Genomic DNA, 12,596 nt, shown 5'->3' with positions numbered 1-12,596 from the left:
ACATGCGAAGCAGTGTAGAGTCACATGCACAGTCCACACTTTCGTCAGCCGCATGGATTGGTATCAACGAGCTAATGATAACCAACACAACCCACCTGCTGTAAAGATGGGAAAACTCTTCTGTTTACTGGAGAAAAACTAGAAAGCAACACTTTCTAAGCAATAGAAGATTGCCGTGATATACAGTGTGGTCCACTACCAAACTGCAAATCTAACTGGTTTTCAGTACAGCATAACTTCACTATTTCATCAGCTTCAAAGGATAAAAAAAAAGCCTCCGATTCTACTCAACAGACATTCTATTGATAAAAATATTTTTCAGATCTCATATATGAACTTAGCTGTAATCAGTGCTGGCATACTAATTTGGTGCTCCCTTAGTATGAGTTGACCGCACTGCATCTCGATTCCACCTGTCTGTTGAATTGTGAACAAGGAAACCATACGGGTTCCGAAACACAAGACAAGCTTTTGTCAAACTCTTCACTATGTAAACAGAACCACATAACATATCGTGACACTTTAACAAAGCAGAATCGACACTGCAGGCACTAAAAAAATCTTTTAAAGAAATAAAAACGACCTAGAAAGTTTATCCACAAGCAAGCTATAAAAAGAGGTAACAATGTCTCTAGAAAGTAAACAATTGTTACATATTTTAATGCATAGCAAGCAGTATAGACCCATAAACACCTATATGAATGCCTTGCTAAACTAACTTGTCATTTCGCATTTGTGTAAAAACTAGCTGTTAGATTCACTTCTTGAACCTTACCAATTCTGAAAACAGTGCTAAGAGGGTGTACAACACATAGTGCTGCACCATTACACATTTTTCTTAGTAAATGAAACTAATTTTAATGAACTGCTGTTAAATGGAACATATTTCTCTTCTGTGAGGTTCCTTTTAACGAGATTCTACTGGAATTTTCAACAACTCAACTAAACAATGCTATCAAGCAACACACACACCTTGTCACTGGCCAGAGAGGAGACTCTGCCAACGAGATGTTGGACTGCGCCGACCACCAGCTGCTCTTCGTCCGTGCTGCCAGCCTCAACCACACGGGGCGCTGGCACACCCAGCGCACAGCGCAGTGCACTTAGCAGCGAGGACAGCGCGGTCTCCGTTTTCTGGCGTGCCTCTGAAAGGCCACAAGGACATACTGTGTGTTGTGTTACGCAAAAAACACAAGGACGAGAAAGGAAGTATATGGACAACTGCGCTGCGGCACCAAATGCGTATCTTGCACGGTGTAAGTGGTATCTTGCAACCGGGCGCAAGGCTAACTGGCAGTGCAATCTCCCACGCGATAGGAGCAAAGCGGGAAGGCAGCGCGGGAGGGAGAGAGGGGGGGGGGGCAGCTTCTAATCTGCCAACAAATGTGTTTTTGTACACTCGGGCAAAAAATATTGTGCGTGGGGGGGGGGGGGGGCGAGTGCGTGGCGAAGCGGTCCTCCTCTCCTTCTAGCGGCGCACCCCTGGTGTCGAGACCGACACTTGCGCGCATGCGCGTCCCTCCGTGACTGCAAGCGTGCATGTTCCCGCGCTTGCTCTAAGCGCCGGTGATATCCGAGTGTAGTCGCGAGGTGGCAGCTTCGATGGGCATAACTATGTGAACAGTGAGCTGGCGTGCATAGCTGTCGCCGCTTTTTGTCGCGTCACGAGCGCGGATCTCCCGGTCTCCCAGTCGCGAACGCAACACCGCAGTTCTTGTTTCTGCGCTGCGCCTTTTCGTGGCCAATCTTTGTTCTTTTTCTTTTTACGAAAGGGGCGTTCTCCCACAGAAGAGCATGGCAGAAAAGGCGCTCTATAGAAAGTGACAGGCAAGATGAAAATAAACCTATTTCCGTTATATCAGCTAAGTTTTGCCCGTCGAAGCCGCCACAGTGCCAATCACAAGAGGGGCACCTCGCGGCGACACTGGGTTATCGTCGGCGCGCAAGGAACAAACGCGGAAACATGCACGCTTGCAGTCACGGAAAGACGCGCATGCGCACAAGCGTCGGTCTCGACACTAGGGATCCGCCGCTAGGAGAGGAGGATCGCTTCGCCGCGCGCTCGCGCCCCCCGCAATATTTTGTGGCCGAGTGTACTTTGCGCCTATGCCGGCTGTCGGTGTTATCGCTCGCACCGTATCTTGAAAGCGATCTCCACACGGCTCTGACCTTTGTATGCGCTGTGTTTATGCCGCTCAGTTTCCGTTGAAGCGATAGACAGCCGCGCTTCCCCACGCCTGAGTGCGGAAAAGCACAAAAGGAAGAGCAACAAAAGCGCCACCGCTTCGCGCCCAGTCACGGGCTCCGCGTTGTCTGGCGCCGCGTCCGCGCCTCCGTACCAAAAGAGAAAGGGAGAAAGCGCATGACTGCGCGCTGTTTTCTTTCGCAGCCGTCGGTGGGGCGGCGTTTATTCGTATCAGCCGACATGGGTCGAAAATTGATTCGCAACAACCGTTCTCTAGCACGTTGCAAAGTAATGGGGCTCAGCAGGGACCACAGAAAAATTCATATTATCCGGAAATTCGTATTAGCCGTGATCGTATCATCGACATTCCACTGTATCTTCGAGAAGCAGTGTTGCGTGCAGAAAAACAAAACAAAGGCCATCATTATCATCATCATCAGCCTATTTTTATGTCCCCCCATTCTGTAACTCTAATATTCCATCGGTTATCTACCCTACACATTACATGGCCTACCCAGCTCCATTTTTCGCCGTGCTGCCAGCATCGACCTCACAGGGCGCTGGCACACCCAGCACATAACGTAGTGCACTTAGCAGCGAGAACAACACGACAAAAAAAAAAAACAATAATAACAAGTAAATAACTGAAACTATTCACATTCCTACAAGTGCTTGGGAACCTACCATGATGGCCACCCAAGCTGCCGCCCAGCGCTTGTAGCTCGGTAAAGTTCCTGCTCTAGCAGTTTTTTAGTACCATATTTATTCGAATATAGGTAGACCTTTTTTTCCAGAAATGTTACCCATAATTAGCTATCAACCTATATTCAAGACCAAAGATTCTTGACCTATATTCGTGATCAAAGCTAGCCAAAGTACCGAGCTAATGAAGTTCCACTGTGGCCGGCGGCGGCGGATGCCGACTAGTACCCGAGTGCTCACCAACGAGTACGCAAGCGCTCCCTGAGACAAAGTCCAAAACAACGTCAGCAGCCAAAACCAACAACTGCACCGCTCAGCGCGAGTTCGATATGAATGACACGCTGATTAGGGGTTGGAGGAAGCTGCAGGACCAAGATTTTGTGTGCAATGGGCGGCGTTGTGCATTTCGCGGCCCAGCAACCGGGAAGCATGACGCTCTCGAGAAAGAGCTGAGACTTCATGTGGAAGAGGAGTGTGCAAAGGGTCTTCAGGTGTCCTGCGAGAACATTCAGACAAAATCCCGGCAGTTGGCGCAACGAGATGGGATTGGCCGGTCAATGTTTAATGCGAGTCGGGTCTGGCTCCAAAAGTTCATGCGGCGCAACAGACTCTCCCTTCCGACGAGGACAACTTTCCTGACAGTTCCGATGAGGGTATGGCTTGTGACAGCGACTAGCGAGTGGCCGAGCCGAGCTTATTGTAAATAAAGGTGTCATGTTCCCAGTGGCGCACCGACGGTGGGGGTTTTGGGGGTTGTAACCCCCCCTGAGGCCGAGTTAACCCCCCCTTTTGTTTAACCCCTTTTCTTTCCTTGCGCATTTGAGTACTGCAACTAAGATGTAAGACGCGCAATCATCTGCACACTCGCAAAAAGCGCATTTTTTGACAATTTCCCATGATGATGAAGAAATTGAAATTAGTGCTGTTTAGATGGTATTGGCAAACTGTCAACCCCCCCTGGAAGAGATCCTGGGTGCGCTACTGCATGTTCCAATTTTTCCATTTCTCAAAAGATATGGGTCGACCTATATCCTAATTATTTTGTTTTATTTCTCAGAGAGCACAATATATAGGGGTCGACCTACATTCGTGCTCGACGTATTTTCGAGTATATACAGTAGCTGTACTGGTTGCATTAAGATGGTGCCTAAAGAAATTCGCAGTTTACAAGAACGTGCTTTGCCTTCTTTGCCTGGGAAAAGTTCTGATTTGGGCCATTTCTCACAGCTGTCTCGGAACCTTTCTTTCGCCGATTCCAACGTCTCCAATCTTGTCAGAAGTAGGTCTTACATTTTTGATCTTGTGGCTGAGCTGAACTCTCGGATGTATCGGTTCCACAGTTGGATCAAAATGAGTCCAGGGTCGTTTGATGTAACTCGAAGACTGCCTTATCGCCTTCCAGTTGCCCAAGTATATTATTCTGCACAAGCTTCGCCTGGATCCAAGCAGTTGAAAGACAAGGCCAAACTTCTTGAAAGAAAGGTTTGTCAATAGATCGAGATGAACGACCCGGACAACTGCATATACGAAGATTGGGATGTAGGATTACTGCACTGCTCCATTCTTGTAATACAAAGCTTTCCCTAAGCTCATCTAACTGGTATCATGCAGCTAGACGGAGTATACCCTTTTTGTCTTGGTATGGTCTGGAGGCGCCGGGACGCCTCCTTGCAAGACCTTATTAACGGCGGACTTCAACGACACCCGACCCTTCCCTTCGCATGCTTGAACTTCAAGATGGCATAATGTACCGATCTAACATGTGTCTTGACGGCCTTGACCGACTCTCCATCGTGCCTGCACATCTGCGTCAGACTGTTCTCGCCCAGCTTCATGATGTGCCGACTGCCGGTGTGCCTACTGCCGTTCGTCTTTACCATGACGTCTGCCATTATATCGCTGCGTGTGACCTTTGTCAACGACGAAAGAAGCCGACCACAGTCCCTGCTGGCCGCCTTCAACCACTTGACGTCCATCGGAACCATTCTTCCGTGTAGGTGTTGATCCTTTAGGCCCTTTTCCTATGTCTGTTTCGGGAAATAAGTGGACTGCTGTAGCAACAGACTACGCCGCCTGATACGCAATTACACGGGCTTTGACAAGCTGTGCAACTGATGTCGCTGACTTTCTCCTAGAGAATGTCATCCTTCACCACGGTGCCCCTCGAGAGCTCCTCACCAACCAAAGCTGCTTTCTTTCTAAAGTTGTTAATGACATTCTACACTAGTGCGTGACTAAACACAAACTTGCTGCTGCTCACCGTCCACAAACGGTCTAACCGAGTCTCAACTGAACCCTTACTGACATGCTGTCCATGTATGTCTCTGCTGACCATTGCGACTGGGAAGTTCCATTGCCGTTCGTTACCTTTGCCTATAATTCTTCTCGCCATGATAGCAGGTTTCTCTCCATTCTTCCTTATGTTTGGCCACAATACTACACTACCTTTCAACACTGTTCTGCCTGCTAGTCTGAATTTTACATCGGAACACGCCATGAAGCCATACTCAAAGGCACAACAGGCGCCACATTGCCCGATGTTGACTTATGAACTCACAGGAAAATCAGTGGTGCTTATATGATGCCCGCCATCGTGACGCCCACTGCACACCGGGCGCCCTGGTTCACATCAGTCACCATTGCAACATGTTGACCTCTCGAAGTTACTTTCACGCTACTCTGGCCCTTACTACACCTTGCGTAAGGTGACCGATGTCACGTACGAAATTGCCCCTCTTGACTCCACCGTGGCTCAGCCTTGCTCCGACGTAGAACACGTCGCGTATCTTAAGCCGTATCATTCGACCGCCTCCTAACCAGCACCGCGTCGGTGCTTCAGCTGTTGGGGGTCATGTGACAGGCTGATGAAGAAGACGTTTAAGATTAGTCCGAAAAAGATGACGCTCTTGGAATTTGCGAGCTAACTACCATCTTGTCAGCCCCTACAGTCTTTGTAAATAACCTGTAAATATATTTCGGGCTTCTCTTTTCCCTTTAAACATAGTGAAGTTAAATAGTATGAACACCACTCAGCATACTACTCAGCACAGTACTCCGCATAAATATTGCGAAAGTATAAGAATCTTCGAAAGTGATCGTCCTAGAACATGGCCGAAATATGTCCCATATGCATACATATGTGCACATACACTTGCCTTTCATATGTGCACATACGCTTGCCTTTTGCCTAGAGAGTCCGTGGCCCCGATTTTCTAATGATCTCTTCTTTGCTACTCTTTTTCACGCTTTTCAAGTTTTGTCAGTGGTCACAGCGATGCTACGCTGTGTTATCAGCGGGATCAGCAAGCCATGAACGGTGGATGATAAGAGTGGGATGGAACTGGCACAACAAATCACGCAAATTGCAAATGTAGCCTTTACGACTTAGCAGCTTGGCTTAGCTCGTCCTGCGGTTTGGACACGGTTGGTGACTACTACATCGACTAGGCTTCACTAGTTTTGGTTTAGAGGAGGTGCCGGCAATATGGCCGGCGACCATTCCGGCAGCGTACCAAAACAAAACGAAATTATCTCTATTTCTGCTCAACTCAGTGGCCAAATTAGCATACAGTCGTGCAGTTGGAGTACGAATTATTGCACGAAGTACTGTAAGGTGTACAAAATTTTTCGTCCTTATACATTAAATACATGGGGCCAGTGGTGAGCGACTGTAATCAAATGAACATGGCACTACATCATTGCACGCTGATATTTCTAAGAATAATTTTAGACTTACTTTGTCATACTTGTGTTCGTTATATTGAGGTTCAACTGTATTGTAATATTCACTAAACCCAGCCAGTCTCTCACCTCTGGCCCGCCTAGTGGTTGCCTCTCACCTGCCACTGCCTCCAGGTGTGCTTCGAGTGCATTGGCCTTGCCCTGCGCTTTGCTCAGGGCCAGCCGCATCTGGTGCAGCCCCTGTCCCTCGTGCAGCAGACGACGCTGCAAGTCGGCCTGGTCCTGCGTGCGCTGCAGTGCTGCTTGACCCGCCTGTGCCCGGTGGGAGGCCTGCTCGCGGGCAAGCCGCTCACGCGCCTCCTGCAGCTGCTCCTGCAGCTGGGAGGCCTTGGCACGGACGGTGCGCACCTCTGACTCGTGCAGCGACACCTGTGGCACAAGTGGTGCACCATGCTAGTGTCAAGCGCACAGAGGGCAACTCACCCTGGCTTCTGGCTTTTCCAACGTGCACAGGGAAGAGCACCTGACCTTGACAACATAGTTTCCTGCAAAAATCGCTAGAGGGAACTGTGGCGCTACTGCCTACGGGAGAGCTGCAAGCAGCGCGGTTAAGGCAGCATGGAAATGATGGTTAGTACACGGATCTGACCAAACTTCGTCCTTCTGACTTTGTCACTTTGCAAAGTGATCATTTTCAACTAAAAAAAACTCTGATACAAACACATCATTTTCCAGTGATTACGCATGTACGCAGAATCTGAATCCGAATGTAGGAAAGTACAATTTCTTCAAAATTTGGTGGATAAAGGCAGGGACGCGCAGTAAACAAAGCCACAAGGACGTCCGAGGCTGCTAACACAAAGATCAGACAAATCCGCACACTAACCATATCATTCCCATGGTAGCTGTACGATTACAGCACCAGAGTTCTCGCTGCTAGTTTTTGTAAAACACTCTGTGCTTGGCACCACACAGAAGGCATCACACAACCTGCCACAACCGCACTATGGCAGACATTGTTTGGTGCCTTCGCAGGCAGCGTAGCTGTCAAAATTGTAGCCTACTTTTGTGTTGGGAAATATTGTTAACTAGTATATAATTTTTGTTTTGTTTTGTTACCACAAGGTAACAAATGCGTGTAATATAACAACAGTCACAGCATCACTTTATTCAAGTCATTACTTGATTCAATGTTTTTCGGCACTCTGAACTGGTACGCATGTCTTTTAGACCTGATTACTTGAAGCTGAATGATGCCTGCCACTGCCTAGTACACAGTGTGAAGTGGAAAATCTACAGGGCCTTTCTTTCTTTTAACTGCACCAAATTTTTTTAAATTGCTTGTGGCAGATAGTACAATTCTAACGATTGATCTAAATTACTCGATGATACAGCCATTACTTCTATGAGAAATCAAAATGCTTAATTGAATAATTAACATAATTATGCTAATCAGACTTTTTTATTAATTACTTTACAATACATCTTTCAATTTATGAATTGTAGCCGGTGAGTTCGCAAGGCGTATCATACCACTTGGAACAAATTCTGAGGACTACTCCGGTTTCGAGATATTAATTTGCAATGTATCTGATGAAATGCATTGGCATTCTAGTTAATTTTGTGCTTCAATGCATAATACAGCATTTTCTTAGAAACGTAAGAAGAACAACAGCGCATTTTACTGCAAGTTTGACGATGCATAATCCGAAACCAGTACAATCCTCAGAATTTATTCTAAGTCTATACGCCTTGCATGTTCACTAGCTACAATTCGTAGAATCGTAGGAAATTCTTAAAATTTGGTGCAGAAAAAAAAAACATCATGGGACCACTTGGTGCAGGATACAGTCAAAACCACTTATAACAATCCCAATAAATTGATGATCTATTGGTTATACAGTTAAACCTGCTTATAACGAACCTCCATCTCACGAATTCCTGGATATAACAAAGTTTTTCGATTCCCCGCCGTTACTCCATAGAAGCACATGTATTTGAGACCTCTACGTAACGAAGTGGCAGCGAGAGACCCCCTCGATATAACGAATTTCCCCCTCCGACAACCTAGAGATTTCGCCCCAAATTTTGTTATTTTTGCGCGAGCAGCAACCGAAAGCACCTGCTCCGCCGCGACGGAATGCGAAGCGAGCGCACGTGTGCGAGCGCACGTGTGCGAGGCGGGCCTGCATCCCTCGACCCGGCGATCTTGCCGCCGCGGGCGTGACCTTTCCCCCTCCCTTCATTCAAATCTGATCCTGCCGATTGCTGCAGCTGGCCTAGCCCGCCAAGTCGGCACTCTCTCCTTTTCCAGTTGATGTTGCCGAGGTTCTGGTACACGCTGTGGCACATCAGACTCGATGAGCGCGGACACGCGCTGTCAAACGCTGGCAGCGTGTGGAAGCGCCGCTGGAGAAGCGAGCGAAGTGACCTTCGTGCTGTTGTCTATTCGCTTCAACGCAAACTGAGCGCCGAGAACACGCAGCACGCAGAAAGCTACGAGCCGCCGACGCACCTACACTGCTAGACTCTGATCCAACGCAGATCGCTTTCAAGATACGGCCTGCGCGAGTTGAATAGAATGAAGTGACTTTTTTACCTCTGAAGTTAAAGAATTGGTGATGTTATGTTGTACCGAATACCAATCAGGCTCTTAGTTGAACACTGGACCTGTGTATAGTGGCAATCTTTTATTGCACAGAAAGTTTTGCTTTCCAGTTTTCCTTCAAAATACAGAAGAACTTTCCAATCTGTATAGCAGGTGGGTTATCGTAAGGCCAATACGTGCGACAAACGAAAGCACGCATTACGCATCACGTGACTCAATAACCACTTCGCACGTAGCTATCGTTGGTGCTGTGTGGGTCGACTGCGGTTGGTGCCGGCAGTAGAGCAGGCGCCTTTCCATTGTCAGGTTGAGTGCGATTTGCCACTTATCAATGACTTTGAAATGACAGGGTGATGGGAAGTTTGCGCGATGTAGTAGGGCAGACGCGCTCACAGAGACAAAGTCCATGTATTCGCAGTATTCGCACATCCGTAATAATGAGTGTTTTTCAATGCATAATACTGTCACGTCACTCTGACGCTGCTTACAAGAAGCAAGAAGAAATGTGGGCAAGAAAAAAAAAAGCGATATAGCTCCCCCGGAGCTCCAGTAATGTTCCAAGGTCATTTTCTTTCCAGGGTGTGAAATTTCTGCAGAGGGTGTGAAATGAAATGGGACAGGATAAAAAAAGAACAACGAAAAAGAGAACCATCCTGCGGTGCACATCTACTGTGCCTCGATTGACTCACGGGGAAATGGGGGAGGAGACAAGGATGTCTGTCCATTAAGTTGACAGAAAGGACGAAGATAATCAAGATAATGACGTCAAGGAACCTCAATGGCAATAAACCAGTGCACCTCCGGGAACAGATGCACTACCTGGACAACGTTGGAAAGGCTGTCGTGCCCACTACAGGGGCCATATTTTCTCAATATCCATTTAGCTTTCCATTCTTTTCACCCTTCCTCATTGTCTCAGACGCCACCACACAGCGTGTTGAGTGTGGTGATCTCAGACACTGGCACATCACTGTTATGGCCGGGATCTGCAACTTTGTGTGTGGTGGGGTAATCTGAGCCACTAGTAAGACAGTCGTCGTGTGGAAACGGGCAAACCATTACCCAATTCTTGCAATAAAGAAATGTTTTCTTCAACTGCCATGCCCAGCTACATGCGCTGTCATTGCTTTATTATGCGTTTGAAAGGCAACACCAGGCAAAACGAACTATCGATATAACAACCACTTTTCATGCAATTACCGCACCCACTATAAGTGGGTTCAACTGTACCTTCTTTATTGCCTCATTCACTGAAGAGGAGCAGGAAGTGGCGCACAGACCTCGCAGTATGCTGTTCAACATTGCACAAGGCAGTGATAAACTGGCACAGAAGTGGAACGAGTTAAGCAACACTTGCAGCCATTTGATGCTACGATGCTGCTGTAAGTCACGCAGATTTTTTACTCCTTTATTGCTGCAATCTTTCACATTTCCTCTTTGCTGGTATTTCTGCGCTATCACAAGGTCCACACTTTGCCATTCATGCAATAGTGGACAATGCTGCCGTTTCTTAAGTTTCAATTTCCATCTATACTTTCTGCCTGCATGCTGTCACACCTTTTGTGCAAGTAAAATCTGGGAAAAGCAGCTGAGCTGCTGCCATTTCTCAATTTTTTTTAAGAAGAATGTCATCACGATTGAGTAACAGAGACATGATGAACCAGTAGCTGTGGTTAATCTAAGGCCAGCCAACATATCAGAACATCGGCAACGAGGTTCGTAGCAATACCTTCAATATGGAACATCACCGGTGTGCTGTAACCAAATTTCAGCACAAAAGCATGTACAATTTAATCTCCACACTGCCGCACGTGTGTTGCTTTGCTTCCAGCAAGTGATCACATTTACTGAAGCATCACTCAAGCAGAACGTGCTTGCTTTTTCAGAAGCTTTGCAAACGAAATCGCTTTGAGTAGGTAGATGGGCCCATCATTAACAGGTGGTATCCATATTTGACGCATTACAGTACATTTTCGAACTGATGCATGCACCACCGAATACTGCGAAATGCATTTCTAATAATGTATAAATACCAGCCAGACTCAAACAGTGGAATAGGATTTGGCAATCATTGACTGTGCTTGCCGCTGTCAATTGTGCAACACTGTTATTGCAGCTTTGTCTCACAAGCTGGTGCAAGAAACATGCATTTTTTTTCCATTTATTCTTTTTTTATACTGTTTCTACTTGTGCACAGTAAATATCCTGTGATTCGTAATTTCACACCTATTAGGCCACTAACGGCAGTTGTACCAATGCGAGTTGCACACACACACACACACACCTTGGCCTTCCAGAAGGCCACCTCCCGCTGCAGCCTGGCGTCGGCCTCGGCTCGCTGGACCAGCTGCTTCTCCTGGTGTTCCTCCTGCAGACGGGAGCACTCGGCAGCCAGCTCGACCCGCAGGGACTCCACCTCTGCGACACCCAGAAAGTTATTCAGGGTGTCTACCAAGTTGACATTTTCAGATTCCCTGAGTTTTCCAGGTTTTCCCTGAGTGATTTTGCTAAATTCCCTGAGTGAAACGGAACTTTCTTTTACATCAAGATGGGCTGACACCATGTTGCCTGATGCTGTCACTCTTTAGTAAGCATGTTAAAAAAATGCGAAGCATCAATTGCGATAGCAAATTAGTAGAGAGCTATACGGAGTAAGGATAGTAGTTTTATCGATCAGCTGTATAAACTTAGACATGCAGCAGCACCAGCAATGCGCCGAACTGTTGTCGACGCCATCGGCGTTTTGCCCGCGTTCGCACCGAACGCGCACGGCGCTGGTGACTGTTGCCTGTGCCTCTGGGAGCGGCTCGGAAGTTTTCGACGAGATCCGAACGGGACACTTGTCGAGCAGCGTCCGAAGTCTTTACCACCTTCTCGCCTCACCACATTTTTATATAAATACGCATTTGGTGGCGCAGCTAAAAGTCGCCTCCCCTCCCTCCCTCCATTACCACAGCTTTCGTTCCCTTTCAATTAAATTACAGCTAATTTAGGGACGGGCGAATAGTGGATTTGAGGTTCGAAGCGAGTAGTGATTTGGTCAAATAATTTCGAATCGAATAGTTTGAACAGTATATATCACATATTACAGTAAAACCTAGTTAATTCGAATTTCACGGGATTGAAAAAAAAATGTCTGAATTATCAGGGTATGCCGAAAACAATAAGCAAATGCTTATTACGTCAGCACGATTTTATTAGTATAATGTATGAGCAAATCCTTTCGCTATTTAGCACAAAAGCAGTGCGGAAGCTGCAATTCTCGTCATCTCGTGACTGATTAGCTCTCGCAGCGGCGATTGAGGCCTCGCGACTTCCTTCGCAGCACGTCTGCGGCACGTGCCATAATTTCCGACACGCTTTGCACTACCGCGCGCACATCCCGATAATTTTTTCGCCAGTAAGCTCACAGCCAACGTA

At 47.2% G+C, this 12,596-nt stretch overlaps 1 protein-coding gene across 5 annotated transcripts in view; it reads right to left on the bottom strand.

Moving 5' to 3' along the window:
- Positions 1 to 12,596, bottom strand: part of LOC119439931 (rootletin-like) — a 289,750-nt gene that overhangs the window by 125,229 nt on the left and 151,925 nt on the right. For all 5 annotated transcript variants that reach the window (XM_049661195.1, XM_037704895.2, XM_049661198.1 and 2 more), the window contains 3 exons: positions 11,461 to 11,594; positions 6,727 to 6,997; positions 973 to 1,145 (listed from right to left, as the gene is read on the bottom strand). In XM_049661195.1, coding sequence (XP_049517152.1) covers positions 973 to 1,145; positions 6,727 to 6,997; positions 11,461 to 11,594 — 578 coding nt within the window. The remainder of the gene's footprint in view (positions 1 to 972; positions 1,146 to 6,726; positions 6,998 to 11,460; positions 11,595 to 12,596) is intronic.

Source organism: Dermacentor silvarum, chromosome 2, assembly GCF_013339745.2.
Source record: "Dermacentor silvarum isolate Dsil-2018 chromosome 2, BIME_Dsil_1.4, whole genome shotgun sequence".
Lineage (NCBI taxonomy): Eukaryota > Metazoa > Arthropoda > Arachnida > Ixodida > Ixodidae > Dermacentor > Dermacentor silvarum.
Note: the sequence above shows the minus strand (reverse complement) of the source record. Positions and strands in the feature narration are given on the sequence as shown.